Source organism: Emys orbicularis, chromosome 19 (assembly GCF_028017835.1).
Source record: "Emys orbicularis isolate rEmyOrb1 chromosome 19, rEmyOrb1.hap1, whole genome shotgun sequence".
NCBI classification, from domain to species: Eukaryota; Metazoa; Chordata; order Testudines; family Emydidae; genus Emys; species Emys orbicularis.
Genome location: NC_088701.1, coordinates 16,035,616 through 16,053,146, shown reverse-complemented (window position 1 = coordinate 16,053,146; position 17,531 = coordinate 16,035,616). Strand labels below are relative to the sequence as shown.

Here is a 17,531-nt window from a genome sequence, read left to right as displayed (position 1 = left end):
TCGGCTCCACACATTTCCAATACAGGGTTCTCCCCTTCGGACTGTCCACGGCCCCCCGTGATTTTTCCAAGATCCTAGCCGTAGTTACAGCCTACCTCAGAAAACAAGGGGTCGTAATATTTCCTTACCTAGACGACTGCCTCCTCAAAGCTTCAACGTTCGACGAAGCTCTCCGATCCATACGACTTACCATCGATTGTTTCCTATCTTTAGGCCTGCAAGTAAACAAAAACAAATCCACATTATACCCCACCCAACATCTGGAGTTCATAGGGGCATACCTTGACTCCTGGACGGGGTTGGCATCTCTCCCACCAGACCGCTTCAACTCTATAAGCCGACTGGCCACAAGGATTCGCAACAGTCCCCAGGTGACTGTCCGAGACTGCCTACAAATACTAGGTCACATGGCCTCGTGCACCTCTGTCGTCCAAAATGCACGCCTATACATGAGGTGCTTCCAAGCATGGTTGGCCACGGTGTACAGACCGAATGTGCACCCTCTAAACAAGACTCTCTCCATACCTGTCCGAGTCAAAGATTCCCTACGGTGGTGGACAATTCACTCCAACCTCTGCTCTGGAGTCCCCTTTCTTCAGCAGGCTCCATCCCTCATGCTGACGACCGATGCATCTCTGACAGGCTGGGGTGCACACATGTCTCACCACACAGCCCAGGGACTTTGGTCTTCAACCGAGACCTCTCTCCATATAAATGTCCTAGAACTTCGAGCCATTCGCAATGCGTGCCGTCAATTCCTGCCACTAATCAAGAATCAACACGTACGCATAATGACAGACAATATTGCATGCATGTTCTATGTGAACAGGCAGGGAGGAGCTCGATCCCAGTCGCTGTGCACAGAGGCTATGAAACTCTGGAACTGGTGCATTGCGAACAACGTCCGGGTATCAGCGGCCTATCTTCCCGGAGTGATGAATACCACAGCGGACGAACTAAGCAGACGTTTCCCTTGGGATCACGAATGGGAAATAAACGAGCACACCATTCACAACGTATTCCGCATTTGGGGCTACCCAGCAATAGACCTCTTTGCAACTGCAAAAAACAAGAAATGTCCCAATTTTTGCTCCAGAGTAGGACTAGGCAAATATTCCCTGGGAGACGCATTCATGATCCCATGGCACCAAAACTTACTCTATGCGTTTCCCCCGATACCGGTTCTCAACAGGGTCCTGATAAAAATACGAACAGATGGGGCCAAGGTGATCCTAATTGCCCCATCATGGCCCAGACAGCCCTGGTTTCCGTTTCTCACCAAAATGTCGATTCGACCACCAATCCCCTTGCCTCTCATCCCGAACCTCCTATCACAACAACACGGCCGTTTTCTCCACCCCAACCTATCCATGCTTCACCTCAAAGCATGGTTCCTACATGGTTCTCCCAAAGGGAACTAGATTGCTCTGAACAAGTTCAAAGAGTGCTCCTACATAGCAGAACACAATCTACTCGCACCACCTATCTACGTAAGTGGAAACGATTCACACACTGGTGTTCAGCTAAACAACTTGGTCCCACGTCAGCATCTCTTCCGCTCATACTTGACTACCTATTGGACCTTAAGCAATCCGGCCTTTCTTTCAGCTCCATCAGGGTCCATTTAGCTGCTATTACAACTTTTCATGACAAAATTGATGATACTTCTGTATTTGCTCATCCTATCACCAAGCGCTTCCTCAAGGGACTCCAAACCCTATGCCCAGACATTAAACCACCTACCACACTGTGGGACCTTCATCTAGTACTATCTTGCCTAACTCAACAACCATTTGAACCCCTAGCCACGTGCTCCCTTTTACACCTCTCGATGAAAACAGCATTTTTAGTGGCAATTACCTCCGCCAGACGGGCAGGAGAAATAGCAGCTCTTATGGCAGACCCACCATATACGCTATTTTTCAAAGACAAGGTTACCCTCAGGTTACACCCCAATTTTCTTCCTAAGGTACACTCGTCATTCCACATTAATGAGCCGATACACTTACCGACCTTTTTCCCGAAGCCACATGCGAACTCGTTCGAAGCCTCAATGCATACACTAGATGTATGCAGGGCCTTGTCCTTCTATTTGGATAGAACCAAACCTTTTAGAAATTCTTCCAGACTTTTTGTTTCCATCGCGGAGCGCTCCAAAGGTACGCCTATTTCTACTCAGAGACTTTCGAACTGGATTTCCCAGTGCATCCGGTTGTGCTATCAGATGAAGAAAGTTACACCTCCAGACGGCATCAGAACACACTCCACTAGATCTATGGCTGCCTCGGTAGCATTCTTATGCAAAGTTCCCCCTGGCTGAGATCTGTAAAGCAGCCACCTGGTCCTCTGAGCACACATTTGTTAAACACTATGCCCTTACTCAAGGCCCTCTATCTGATATACGTTTGGGCAGGGCTGTACTATCTACGGCGTTCCTATCAGATCCGAAGTCCCTACCTCCTTAAGATACACGGCTTTTAAGTCACCTGGAGTGGAGCACCCACAGGGACATCTCTCGAAGAAGAAGAGGAGGTTACTCACCCTGTGCGATAACTGACGTTCTTCGAGATGAGTGTCCCTGTGGGTGCTCCACTACCCACCCTCCTCCCCTCTACTTCGGAGTTGGGGTAGCCTCCGTTGTAGAGAAGGAACTGAGGAGATTGGCCACTCATGCGTACTATTATCCTAGACTCACAGCGGGGGGCAGCCTCTGCGCATGCGTGGCCAGTACGAGTACTGCTACGAAACAACTCCGACCGAAGGCGCAGGGACGCACCAACACCTGGAGTGGAGCACCCACAGGAACACTCATCTCGAAGAACATCAATTACTGCACAGGGTGAGTAACCTCCTCTTATTTTCTCCTCCTCTTTAATCCTGTACAAAAGAATAAGAGAAACGTACAATCCCACTGTACTTTTTGCACGGAACGCTTGGCAAATAATTCTGTCAGTGAATTTGAGACTTGTATTAAACACTTTAGACATTTGTAGAAGGGAATTCATAGAGTTTTCACTTATATACTAAAGGTTTTTTAGTGCAGTTCTCATTGCAAAAATAAACATTTGTACTGAATATAAAGCTAAAACTACTTTGTCTGAAATTTTATCTGGTTTTCTGCATTGAGACTGGATTCCCCCCAAGACTGCTATAGTGTTTGGGCCCCAGCTCCATAAAGGGCTTATTGCAGGATCGACACCTTAATCATCCCGTTTTATATTCCAAAAACCAGCTAACATGGCTAAATTGCAACAGTGCCACCGACCTCATTGATAAAAAACCCCAGCACTTAAAGCAAGGCAATGGATAGTGCTGGCTATTCTAATCTGTTTGCTGCCACATGGTCAACAATGCACTGGTCAAGAGTCTTCACAGTGATGAAGGGGGCCCAACAGGAGACCCCTTGAAGGAGCCTAGTTTATGTAAGTGCCAGGTACCCCCTCTGAAAAGTCACTCCTGTAAGATGTATTGGAGCATAAGCTTTCGTGGGTGAATACCCACATGGTGGAAATTTCCAGAGGCAGGTATAAATATGCAGGCCAGAATCAGTCTGGAGATAACGAGGTCAGCTCAATCAGGGAGGATGAGGCCCTCTTCTAGCAGTTGAGGTGTGCAAACCAATACCTCTATTAGTCTATAAGGTGCCACAGGACTCTCTTGTTGCTTTTTACAAATCCAGACTAACACGGCTACCCCTCTCATACTTGACTCCTGTAAGATATCACAAACTGGCACCTAAGATCTTCAGTCTGGATTGAATCATGACCATCCCCCTCACATGGGCAGTGCAAGCTTTCTGCTGTCCTGAAAGGCTCTGCTCCTTGCTCTAAATGCTTGTGTTTTGGAAATGGTGCGATATTGTATGAAGTACATTGTGGTCGTTCAACACCTGATCAAGGGTGCAAACCCTGGCCCTGCTGATGTCAGTGGCAACACCCCCAAAGAGTCACACAGCTCCTTTCACTATGAACATCGAGAAGGAAAATGCCAAATAAGTGTCAGCCCCAAGACTAGAGCCCAGTTCTCATGGCTTCACAGCTGATGCCACCAGTGGGGCCATGTGACCTCCCTGCCATGTACTGACCTTCTCTGGGCTTCATGTCTGAGCGCGTGGCTAAGGGCGCTCCATTGCACTTGCCCAGCACGCTGTTGCCTACGTATCTCAAAGTCTTTCACAAAGGTGGGTGAGAATTGTTCGCTCCATTGGATGGTGGCCTGAAGTCAGCGATTTGAAGTCTGTTGTGTGAGGCTCTATGCTCTGTTGGCTCAGACCTAGAGCTGCTGCCATCGAGAGCAGAGCTCTTTTCCCCATTCTGCCCTGCATTTTCTATGTAACCTTTTCCAAGTCACTTACGCTGCCTCTCTCTCTGTTTCCCCCCACTGGAAAATGGGCCTGTGGACATTTCCCTGGGCCAAGGGGCGTTTGGTGGTGAACACAGCAGGAGAAATCATTGCACAAGATCCTAGAGTCGCCTTCCACTTTGAAATGTCCCGATTGCAGTTCGCAGGTGGGAATCATCCCCAGCACTGGGGGCGGGGGGCCTTCTGCATCAGCTTGATTGAAAGAAAAGTGCATCTAAACAGACATGGGACTGTTCCTGCCCTTGAAAACTGCCCCCTGGTGTGTACCAGCTACCACTCCCCCTGGGGTTCCAATGTCCCAGGGATGAGACGAAGGGGGGCTGGAGGGGGGGGCACAAACATCAAGCACATAACAGACTTCATAGGCTTTAATCCCAGACAGCACTTCCCTGGTGTGATCGCCCTGTTTGGTCACCCATGACACAGACCTCTAAACATTTGACAGCTGGATTTTTAGTTTTTAGTTTCGATCTGAAATTCCTTCTGCTTCCAAGCACTGAGCTGCATGGCCCAGCTGAGCCGCTTCAGCTGCTGAAGTGTAAATAGCATGTGGCCAACTTGGGTGATAGTTGGTATTTGCCATTGTTGGGAATCTTTATCCCTTCCCCATAAGGTTCAATGAGTCTACACCAGGGGTGGGTAAACTACGACCTGCGGGCCATTTTAAACCGGCCTGTGAGCTGCACCACGCGGCTCGGCCCGGCTCCGGCTGGGTCGGGGGATGCACCATGTGGCTCGGCCCCGCTCCAGCCGGAGTGCTGGGTCAGGGCCACACCACGCAGCTTGGGACTGCTCCAACACTCCGGATGGGGCACTGGGTCGGGGGCCGCACCAGCAGCTTGGCCCTGCTCCAGCCGGGGTGCTGGGTCAGGGCTGCACCACACTTGAGGTAAGTGCCGCTCAGAGCCTGCACCCCTGAGCCTCTCCCCATGCCCCAGCCCTGATCCCCCTCCTGCCCTCCGAACCCCTCTGTCCCAGCCCAGAGCACCCTCCTACACCCCAAACTCCTCATCCCCAGCCCCACCCCAGAGCCCACACCCCCAGCTGAACCTGCGCCCCCTCCTACACCCCAACCCCAATTTTGTGAGCATTCATGGCCCGCCATACAATTTATTCCCCGATGTGGCCCTCGAGCCAAAAAGTTTGCCCACCCCAGTCTACACTTTAACTGAAAGTACCTTTGTTAGTCCAAAGGCTGGTCAGCCCAATAGCACATTAAATGATTATATGAATGAATTGTCCCCACCTAAATACTGTAAGGAGCCATCGGATACTTACAGCAGAGTCAGAAATAGAACCCATCACATCTTCCGGGTGTTTCGTGGTTTTGGCTGTCGACGGACCTTCTGAGCTGCTTTTCCTAACTTACCCCCTACACCCCTTGCCCGTGGGTTCAGCTGCACTTGGGCTGTGTCTGCCTGCAACTGCTTGCATAGCACTCACTAGTGTGGAAGCAGGGGAAAAAGAGAGTGTTTAAGTTGCCATTTAAGCGTAAGAAACAGAGCAACTGTTGAGCTAAGTCTTAGCCTAATATCGCGAGACCTGTAGAAGCCGGGCTCACGTCAGAAGCGAGTGGAAAACAGCAGAATAGTCGGTGTGACCAGCCTTGAGATAATGATGTTTTGAGAAGAGAAAGTGAGAAAATACTGGACTAGATAGCAAACAGTCTAAATAAAATATAGATGTTTTTAATTAATGCATGTCACAAAGAGGTATAAATGCTTGTGTGATTTTGCTTGTACTTTGGAGAAACTGAGGCAGGGATGCTCTCTGCCAGCTGTATTCTTCCCTTGCAATTGCTTGAATAAAGCTGTCTCTGATTTTGTTGCTTCCAACCTGAGAGTGGAGTTTGTTTCTTCCACAATTGTCTCAACTGTTTCTGTGCATAGCAGTTACAGCTAGCTCCTACTAGGTCTCTGGCTCTGACAGGGAGTCCCTAACCTCCCCAGAAAAGGTCTAATTTGCCCAACAGTTACAAAGTTGACCATAACCAATTTGCCTAACTTCACCTCCTGACTCAGGCACCATTTTACTAGCAACCCCCCTATCCCTGCCCATTTCTCAAGGCCTTGATAGTGTCTTGTATTCCTTCAGCCATAAAGACCCAGCTCCCAGAGTCGGGATTATGGGTGAATCACAGATTCATTTAAATATGAAAAGCAGGTTCTTCAAGTGATTATATCCGTTCTACAGTAGGTATGTGCACACCGTGTGCACATTCGCCAGAATTTTTTTCCATAGTGATATCAGTCAGGCCAGCTCTAGTGCCTTTTGGTGCCATGCACTTTGCTTATGTGCCGTTATAAGGGGCACTGCCAGCCCCGCAGCCTCTCAATTCCTTCTTACCCCCCGTGACAGTCGCTAGAACAACTCTTGCTTCAGCAAGGTGTTATTCAGTGGTTTCTCTTCAGCTTAGTTTATTAGTCTTAGTTTTAGTAGTAATGTAAATAGCACTGGTGTAGATAGAGCTCCCTCTCTTAGCATAGAGGGGCTCCCTTTGCCACTGGGGCTGGGTATGTCCCTGTCCTCCAGCTTCAAACTCTGTGCCTCCTGCAGCAAGTCTATGCTGGGGAGCGACCCACACTCCAGCTGTCTGAAGTGTCTGAGAGAGGCTCACATATGAGAGCGTTGTCAAATCTGTCGAGACTTTAAGCCTCATACAAAGAAAGACAGGGAGGCTAGACTAAGGGCTATCCTAATGGAAGCCGCACTTAGGCCGGTGTCTGAGCCAAGCCAGTTGGATTTGGCACCGAGCACCTCGGCTTCAGTGCGAAGTGCCCCTCCAGCACCGCATGTTTCTTGGCACTGTTCTCCATCTCCAGTGACAAGAAAGAAACGTAAGAAGCAACGGTCTGAGAGGGGATGCTCCCCGGTCCCAAAAAAGGACAAACAAGGTGAGTGCAGCGGAGTGTGACCCACGTCAGGCCACTCCTCCACCTCCGGTGCCCTAGCGGCACCATTGACTCCACCCTGCCCACAGGTGCTGTTGAGTCTGGAGTAGGATCACCTGTCGATGCTGGGGAGTCATTGTGACGCCAGCAGGATCACGGTGCCTTCCACCCTGGAGGCCTTTGCAGTGGCAGGGACCTACTGTCCCTCCCGGTACTGTCAATGGGACAACCACTGGCTCCCATGAGTGTGACGAGCAGAAGGAGCATGGGGCTTCGAGCTCTTACCTGGCACCAGGGGCCTCAGTAGTGACTACAGGCAAACCGGCCCTCCTGTGGTTGACAAGGTCTTCCCTGATCCAGCACCGATCCCCAGACCCTCATGACTGACCAGGAGAAGTAAGGGGCACCACTCCCCTATGGTCACCTCAGGAAAGCTCTTCTTTGGAGTTGGAGATCGAGCCCTGCACCCAGCCTAAGGGCCGCTGCTACTACCCATCCTACATCCCTCCTGATCCCAGTGTAGGTCCACCTGCCGGCACCTGGCCTGGAGAACAATGGCCAATGCAGATCCAGTGGCCATTCTGGAACCTGTGGGGCTTTCCCCGCAGTACCAGGACCACCATCCAATAATTCCTATTTGCTTGTGTCCAAGAGGAGGGCCCCTCCACCTCACCATTCTGCATCTGACCCAGACTCTGGTACTGAGCCCAATACCAACACACAAGATGTGGGCCTGGGGAATGTAATTGGGGCCAAACAAGAGAAGGAAGACCCCACTGGTTCAGGCCTCTTCCTCTTCCTCCACAGATGAAGCTGTCTTGGGACCGAGCTGCTTGGTGCCACAAGATGACTTTAGAACCCATCAGGAGCTTCTAAAAAGTGAAGCTGCTAACATGGGGCTGGTGGTGGAGGTACTCAAGGAGTTAGCGCATAGCCTCATTGACATTTTGTCCACAGCAATCCCATCCAAGGTTGCCCTACTCATTAACAAGGACGTTATGGGTCCGGTCAGGTCCCTGGGTGGCGCACACCATCTTCTCTGCCTCCTACTTCAAAGAAGGCAGAAAAGAAATACTACGTGTTGGCCAAGGGGTACGAATACTTGTGTTCTGGCCCTCCTCCTGGGTCTCTTGTGGTCACAGCAGCCAATGAGAGGGACAGGCAAGGCCAGGCAGGCAGCAGAAGAACTCAAGGAAGCTAGACTTGTTCAGCAGACAAATGTATTCGCTGGCTGGGTTACAGCTTCATATTTCCAGCCAACAAGCCCTGCATGGGAAGTATGATTACAATATGCGAGACTCTATGGCCAAGTTTAAGGACACTCTGCCTCAGGACTCCAGGCAAGAGTTTTCCATCCTGTTAGAGGAGGAGAAAACTGTAGCCAGAGCCTCACTCCAAGCAGCTCTGGATGCAGCTGACCCAGCAGCCAGAACGACGGCTTCTGCAGTGTTTGTGAGGCAATGCTCCTGGCTTCAACCCTCGGGGCTACCACTGGAGCGCCAACAGTCAATCCAGGACCTCCCATTCGAGGGTACCTCCCTCTTCACAGAGCAAATGGACACACAGCTCCATGGTCTGAAGGACTCCTGGGCCTCTACTCCCCAGCTCCTTCGAGGAAGCATTTCATGCCCCAGCAACCAGCCCACTTCTTGACTCCACTACTATGTCAGAACCCGTTCGAGAAAAGGAGCAGGGGTTAGAAGCGTAGGCAACTGCCCCAATCCACTTCAGCCACACTACCAGGGTCGCACAGATCCTCAGGAGGCCCTAAACAGAGCTTTTGAAGGTGTGCCTGAGGGCAATATATCAGTTCCTGCCTTGGATCCTCCGTGCCCCCCCCCCCTTTTTTATTTTCAGACCAACTCTCCTACTTCAGTCCGGCATGGTCCCTCATCACCTCGGATCGCTGGGTGCTGAGTATGGTGGCGGACAGTTACCCTTCAATTTTCTTCTACCCATCCCTCTTAAGGGACCCGTCTCATGAGCAACTTTTAGCTTGAGGTACAAGCCCTCCTACGGGTAGGAGCTGTGGAGGAGGTGCCCCAGAACTTGAGAGAGAAAGGGGTTTTACTCCAGATATTTCCTAATCCTGAAGGCCAGAGGGCATCTTTGACCCATCTTGGACCTGCGTCACCTCAACAGTTATCTCAAGAAACGGAGGTTCTGCATGGTCTCCCTGGATCCAGGGGACCGCTCTTGACTTGAAAGATGCATATTTCCACCTTGTCATCTTCCAAGGCCACCGAAGTTTCCTCAGGTTTATCATAAACCAGACCCATTATCAGTTCACCATCCTCCCCTTTGGTCTGTCTGCAGCCCCTCGGATTTCTACGAAATGCACGATGATGGTACCCGTACCTCAATGATTGGCTAATCAAGGGCCACTCAAAGGCTCAAGTGAAGAACATCATCAGCCTGGTCCAAGCCACCTTCTGAGCACTGGGCCTGTTGATAAACGAGCAAAAGTCAACATTCACTCCAGTCCAGAGAATAGAGTTTATTGGGGCAGTTCTAGACTTGACCCAGGCCAGAGCCTCCCTTCCCGAGGCTCGATTCTGGAGAACATTGGATCTTGATATCCAAGGTCAAGCCCACCCCATCTTGACAGTCTGGTTCTGCCTCAAACTTTTGGAACACATGGCCATGTGCACTTACATGGTACGGCGCTCAGTGCTGCACCTCAGACCCCTGCAGACTTGGTTGGCCTCGGTGTGCTCACCAAATCCACTTAGACTCGGTGCTTATAGTTCTCGCCTTGGTCCTCGCCTTCCTTAACTGGTGGAAGGACCCACAGTCAGTAACTGCAGGCATTCCTTTCGTTACCCCCTCAGTCTTCAGTGTCTTTAATTTTGGACACATCTGATCTAGGTTGGGGAGCTCACCTCAAACCCCTCAGGAGACAGGGCCTGTGGTCTGAGGAAGAGCTCTCCCTACACATAAACATCAGAGAGCTCAGAGCAGTCCTCTTAGCTTGCCAAGCGTTCCTTCTCCAGATCATGGGCAAAGTAGTACGAATGCTAACGGACAACATGGCAGCCATGTTCTACATCAGCAAGCAGGGAAAAGCGCGCTCCTCCACCGTGTGCCAGGAGGCTATCCATCTGTGGAACTTCTGCGTGAAGCACGCCATCCACCTCGAGGATTCCCATCTTCCGGGAGCCTGGAACGCCCTGGCAGATCACCTCAGTAGATCTTTCTCCTCTCACCACGAGTCATCCCTTCACCCAGAGGTGACCAGATACGTCTTCCAGAGGTTGGGGGTCTCCCCAGGTAGACCTGTTCACAACCAGGCCGAACAGGAAATGTAAACAATTTTGCTCCCTGTGCAGACACAGCCCGGGCACCTTCTCAGACGTCTTCCTGCTTCCACGGACAGAGTTCCTATTTTATGCATTTCCTCCAGTTCCTCTGGTGCACCAGGTCCTTCTGAAAGTCAAGTGGGACAAGGCAAGGGTTATTCTTATAGCCTTCGCGTGGCTGCGCCAACGCTGGCTTGACACACTACTCGACTTGTCAGTGGCGCCCTGGCTGCTGCTCCCACCCCTCCCGGACCTGCTCTGACAAGATCACAGCTGCTTACTCCACCAAGTGGAAGCTCCATGGTTGAACCCGGAGGAACAGGCCTGTTCGGAGCAAGTTCACCAGGTTTTGCTAGGTAGTAGGAAGCCGTCTACTAGAACTATTTACCTGGCCAAGTCGAAGCATTTCTCAGTATGGTCTTCCCAACAAGGTCTTTGGCTGACTCGGTCTTCCCTCCAGTCTGTGCTCGAATACCTGCTCCATCAGAAACAACAAGGCCTGGCCCTTGCTTTCACCAAGGTACACTTAGCAACGATCTTGGCCTTCCACACTCCGGTGAGCGGTAGGTGGGTCTTCTCACATGAGATGTCCATTTGCTTCCTTAAAGGGTTAAAAAGACTTTACCCTCAAAGTTGCAAACCAATTCCACCATGGGACCTAAACCTGATCCTGTCAAGACTCTCAGGCCTTCCCTTTGAACTGCTAGCATCAAGTCCTCTGCTGTACCTCTCCTGGAAGGTTGCCTCCCTGGTGGCAATTACCTTGGCCAGAGGAGTCTCGGCAATCAGGACCCTTACGTCAAAACCACCGAACATGGTGTTCTTCAAGGACAAGGTTCAACTACGCTCCCACCCAGCGTTTCTTCTAAAGGTGGTCTCGCAGTTCCACAATAACCAGGCTATTTTCTGCCAGTTTTCTTCCCAAAACTGCACAGGAATTCAGAGGAGTGGTGTCTTTACTCTTTGGACATTAGATGTGCCCCAGCCTTCTACATTGAGAAGACCAAGCCATTCCGTAAATCCATGCAACTCTTTGTGGCAATAGCAGATAGGATGAAAGGCCTACCAGTTTCAGCCCAGAGAATCTCATTTTGGATAACCTCCTGTATTCATGCAGTTAGTTTAGTGGTTCTAGTTAGTGTTAGTTGTCAGTACAGAATTAGATGATCGTGAGAGGTTTGAATTTTTTGCTCTCCCTTTCTCCTCCATTTTTTCTAGGGAACTTGTTTGGCCTGGGTGGGCAGGCCTGGTTCACCAGGTTTCAAATGATGCCTCTTGTCGGGAGACTATCCAGATCAGCAACAGCCACTCTAAGTGTATCCCGTGTTTGGGGGAGTCCCATATCTCCCAGACATGTCACTCGTGCCTGGCTCTGAAATCTAGAGTTCTGAAGCAGGTCACAGGGAGAGTTCCAGCTTCAGAAGCTTCAATTGGGTCTTCCAAGCCAGGTCAGTAGACATACACCAGCACATCTGTCTCCAGACTGATCCAGTGCCCCTCCGACCTCAGCTAAGGTCTTCCCTAAGAGGGGGAAGACTTCAGAGGACTCAGTGAGGGTCCAAAGAGGAGGAGTTTGGTCTCCCACCGCAAGAAGCCAGCTCCCAAAAGGCCCCAATCTCCTGCTAAGTCTATGGTGTTAGAGACCTCGAACTCTCAACTGCGCCCCTAATCCCTGCACCTCCTTCACTCCTGACTCCTGCATCCCCCTCCTGCACCCACATGGGGAAACTGACCTGGATGCCCAAAGCAGCTGGCGTTGCTGCTCGCTCCTCTGCCCCGCAGACCCGTAGGAAGCTGTGAGGGGGGAGCAAGGAGCAACATCAGGGCTCCCTGCATCCAGGTCACTTTCCCTGCCTGGGCTGCGTAAGGAGAGGGCAGGAGAGCAGTGCTCATGGGGGGATGGGGCAGGGGGCACTGGGTCTCCCCCAGGGGCGCTGGTGAGGGGATGGGGTGAAGGGACTCCAGTTGCTCTGCAGGGCCCAGGCCGAGAGGGCTTACCTGGAGCAAGGAGCGCCCACTGGTTCGGGTGTCCGTCCACTGGGGGCCGGTGCCACCTCCTGCCCAGCATAGTCCGGGACCCCCACGCCTCCTGGCCTCTGCTTTTGAATAAAGGCAGGGCTGGGTCGGGCGGGGGGGGGGGGGGGCTGTATGCTCAACACCCTCCCACCAGCGCTGCCCCAGGGCTGGCAGGAGCCCAAGAGCCCAGGGAGGAGGCAGGGGGGCCGCACCACGGGGGAGCCCAGCTGTTTGCAGCACGTGGCAGCCAGAAACCCCAGGGCCCGCCGCCTAGCCTCCCCCTCTCCTCCTCCCCACTCGCTCCACCAAGTGGTACGAGCCTCTGGGGGGAGGAGGTGGGGTGGGACCAGAGCAGAGCTGAGCCACAGCAGCGGAGGGCTTCTCTCCACCCCTGTCTGGCCAAGAGGAGCAAGTGAGCAGGGGGGAGCTGGGCCGGGTGGAGAGGAACCAGCACTGTGGCTGCTTGGCCGCAGCGCGCAAGTGGAGCACCGGGCCACTGCATGGCGCCCTCTTTGGCAGGCTGCCCTGTGCATCATTGCAGGAACCCATGCTCTGACAAAGATACTCGCCCACATCAGGAATGGTGGCATCAGTCCTGGGTACCACCCCTTCTCTTGTATGCCCCAATATGGCCATGCTGGGCTCCTTGGGCAGCGAATTGGCAGCAATTTGCCAGACCTCTCGCTCCACTGCACCAGGAAACTAGGGTCAAACATTCTCCTCCACCAAATCCCCAACATGAGGAGGCCTTTGAAGAACAGAAGGCTAGGGAGGAAAAGAGAGGCTACCTCTCAAACCCCTGTTTTCTCTTTATCTCCAGAGAAGGTCCTGCCTCCCCCACCATGATTTCTGCCAATTCCAGGCCCTTGTGGAGAGGGTGGCAGACACCCTCCAGAGATACGTTGTGAGGCGGTTAAGACTCAAACACAAGCTCCTCAGCATTCTGCAGTGGGCAGCACTCACCTGGATTGCACTACCCATTAATGAAGTGCTCCTGGATCCAGCAAAGACTGTGTGGCAAATTCTGCCACCATCCCACCACGTTGCAAACGGGCAGATAAGCAATATGTTCCCCCCAGGGACTCAGAATTTGTCCCCCTCCTTCCCCACCACTACCATCTCCTTCCCTGGTGGTGGATGCTGTAAACAAGCGGGATAAACAGCATTACTCCCGGTCTACCCCTTAATATAAGGACCAGAAGTCAGACCTTTGTGACCAAAAGGCCTACTCATCCACGACCTTCCGATTTCGGATGGGAAAATGTAAGGCAGTCACAGCCAAGTCCGACATTACAAGTTTGCAACCTTTACTGAACATCTTCCACAGGTAGAGTGACCAGATGTCCCGATTTTATAGGGACAGTCCCAATTTTGGGGTCTTTTTCTTATATAGGCTCCTATTACCCCCCAGCCCTGTTCCGATTTTTCACACTTGCTGTCTGGTCACTCTATCCACAGGGGGAGGGATAGCTCAGTGGTTTGAGCATTGGCCTGCTAAACCCAGGGTTGTGAGTTCAGTCCTTGAGGGGGCCATTTAGGGAACTGGGATAATAATCTGTCTGGGGATTGGTCCTGCTTTGAGCAGGGGGTTGGACTAGATGACCTCCTGAGGTCCCTTCCAACTCTGATATTCTATGAATGCTTCCAGGCCATCATAAAGGAAGTTAATTATTAGACAGAACAGAGGTTCCAAACCACACCCTGCCCAAACAGCTCTGTCTGAAACAAAAGAATGTGTGCTCTGCATCATTTGCATTTAAGCAGTAAACAGAGTCCTCAAGCACAAAGGAAGTTCCAACAGGTGGGGAAACCAGGAGGAGACATCCTCCCCTGGAGACTTTTTGACTCCTGAATCACAGGTGGAAATGTTTTCTAAGAGGGGCCTGACACTATAAAAATGTAGAAGACACCCAAGGCACCCCTCCTCCTTCTATCTATGACCTCACCCAAAGTTCTTACCTACAGCACTGATAGATTTCCATCCAGTCTATTCTTCTGCCAGTATTTTTCCCTAAACCACATAAATCTCAGCTAATGTGAAGGGAATTCTCCCGCTATGTGATGGGCATTGGCCTTTTGTCTGGATAGGACCAAGCAATTTTGGAAATCACCTAGATTCTGTCTCCATCGCAGAAGGATCAAAGGGGTCCATGATCTCTTCACAGAGATGGTTGAGATGGATTTCTGAGTATCTTACTGCTTGCTATGATGGAGCTGGTGCCTTTCCTCTCCAAATGATTACAGCACACTCGACCTGGTCACAGGCAGTTTCCACAGCGTTACTCAAAAACATTCTAGTGCCTGAGATATGGAGAACTGCTACATGGGCTTTAGTGTACACATCTTCTAAACACTATGCCTTGGTCCACACCCTCAGATCTCTTGTGGTGTTTGGTTTTGCTGTTCTGTCTTCAGTCTTGAACTTGATTCCGAAGCCCCCTTCTCCCTGTGAGGATACTGCTCGGGAGTCACCTGAAGTGGAGCACCCATGGGGACGCTACTCAAAGAAAAGGTTACTCACCTTGTGCACTAACTGGTTCTTTGAGGCGTGTGTCCGTATGGCTGCTCCACTGCCTGCCCTCCTTCCCCTCTGCTTTGGACTGTTTTTGTTGGATGTTTGGATAGAGAAGTTGCTGATGGCAGTTGGCCTACACAGCCCTCGGAGCGCGGTTGTATAGCGCGTATGAGCGGACTGAACAGATTCTAATGGAAAATTTCCAGACAAGGCCTCAAGAGGTGCATACGAACCTGAAGTGGAGCACCTATAGGGGGCCTGTGATGGGGTGTTCATAGCACATCAGCCTAGAAGGGGTTAATGAGACCAATTATCTGGATAGGCCACAGCTGAGGGGAATTAGCTGGCCTAAGTAATCCCTGAATAATGCTCCACCCCAGATGGGAAGGAGCAGGCGGGGTAAACTAAAGCCAGGAAGCTGGCCGTGGAATGGGGCTGCAGTGAGGAGTCTGTAGCCACTCTGGACAGTCGAGAGGGAAAGAAGGAAATTAGGTGGCAGGGTGCAGGAAAAGGTGGCAAGGTTTAAGGGGGTGCAGACCTTGGCTGCTGATCAGAGGGTCCCTAAGCTGGAAGCCAGAGTAGACAGCAGGCCCAGGTTCCCCTACCAGCCACTGGGGAAGAGGCCTGGTCCAGGCAGGTGAAGGGGTCATGGCCATCTTGGAGGAAGAGACTTTGATACCTCAGAAAGGGAAACACACACGACCTGCCCGGAGGGCCAAGCCACGACGACAGAGCACCCTGGCAGAAGAGGGTGAGAGAGAGAGGAGGCAGCAGGTGTGTGGTGACCAGCAGAACGGGGTGTCAGACCTGGAAAAAGCTAATCCCCAGTGCGGACAGGAGGAGGCGCCCTAGCGGTGAGAGCATCCTGTGGGGCAGGGAGACATCTCGAAGAACCACAGCCCCTGTCCAAGGTGTAACCTCGTCTTCCTTTTCCCTGACACCCACAGACGCTTCAGGAGCTCGTGGGCGGCTGGGTTCTTGTTGGGCCAGGTACTTTAGAACCAGTCTGGCCAGCTCTCAGGGTGCAGTCCTGGAGCTGGTGCCATTCAGGATGGGAGAATGCTTGGAATGCATTACTCAGTTTCAGAGCTGCCCTGCATGTGAATACCAAGGAAGGTAGAGGAGAGTTTCAATCTAAGGGATGAAATTGAGCTGCCAAGGGGTCAGAAGGGAAGGGTGGGTGTGGTGGTGGTTGCATTGCAGTGCTACGCAACTGTGCCAAGCTGGAGGGGCCCGTTGGCTCTGGACAAGTGTGTATGGAGACAACACCATCGCCATGCTGAAGAGCAAACACCGGGCTGGTGAGAAGAGGCAAAGGCAGGTCCCTCCCTGGGTTGGTGCTGGGAGGCTGCAGGGAGGGGCAGGTTATCCTGTTCAACCCCACGCCCGCCCCCTCACTGATCCCTGGCAAACAACAGCTCTGGGCCTGGCAGACACACATGCTGGCTGGGCCTTGGGTTTCTGGCCTTTGGAGCTGAGCTGCTCCATGACCCCTTAGGTTGTGGCCAGGCTTGAATGGGCCACTGTGCTTCACCACTTGGTAATGAACCTGCTGGTGAATTCCAGCCTTGGCGTGTGGCTTGGTGCAGGGCTCCAGCATTGCCCGCGGGTGGCACTGGGCTCTGGCTCATGATGAGCCACAAACTCCATGTCCGGTCTGCACCCGAATTCCCAGCTGCCTTATCAACATGAGACCAAGTCCCAATGCGGCTGGCTCCATGACGAGGTGGCTGTGCTGAGTCCCATGCAACCCCAGCCTGCAACGTGTTTGCCCCCATTCCAGCTGTTGATGGCAGCCATCCCAGCAGCTGCCCCAGGGCTGATCCCCCAGAGGGCAGAAGGCTCCATGCTGTGCAGGGCAAACTACAATGGGGCAAATGGTGGGTGAGCCTGTCTCAGGCCCATAGCCCTCAATTTCTTTGCCCTGCCCTCCCCACCCCTCCACGCCCGGAAGAAGATGTGTTCCAGTCCCCTCATCTCTGTTTCTTAATCTGAGTTTCCTCAGGTGAGTGCTTGTAGGCCTAAGGGGCCAGCGGGCCGTATTATTGACTGCGTTTCAGCTAAGTGAAGTTTGGCAACTGCATTGTGTTGCTGCTACAGTAAAAGATGGGTAACCCTGGTAAGAAAGTGTCTGCAGAGAGGGGCCTCTGCAGGGAGCCCTACAAAGTGGGGACGCAGGGGTCGATGCTGGAGTTTCCATGCCAGACCCTGCCTACCTGTCCAGAGAGGAAAGAGTCCTTTCGAACTGAGGGAGAGGAGAAAGCTGCTTTTAGAGCACAAGAGAGTGTGGATGGGCTGCCCAGAGCTGGAAGGTTCCTCTAGAGCCCAGAAGCAACCTTAGAAGGACTGTCCAGGGACTGCAACGCTACTGCAGGGTCAAGGGGAACTCCTAGGGCTTGTCTACCTTCGAAACGGTACAGCAGCGGCAGCACCCCAGCTGCGCCATGG

The 17,531-nt window shown here is 52.2% G+C and overlaps 1 protein-coding gene across 1 annotated transcript in view; it reads left to right on the top strand.

Moving 5' to 3' along the window:
• The first annotated feature begins 10,267 nt into the window (after positions 1-10,267).
• The window catches only part of LOC135892013 (epoxide hydrolase 3-like), a 28,459-nt gene continuing 21,195 nt past the window's right edge, over positions 10,268-17,531 (top strand). Inside the window, exon 1 of the mRNA XM_065419686.1 lies at positions 10,268-10,523. Coding sequence (XP_065275758.1) covers positions 10,268-10,523 — 256 coding nt within the window. The remainder of the gene's footprint in view (positions 10,524-17,531) is intronic.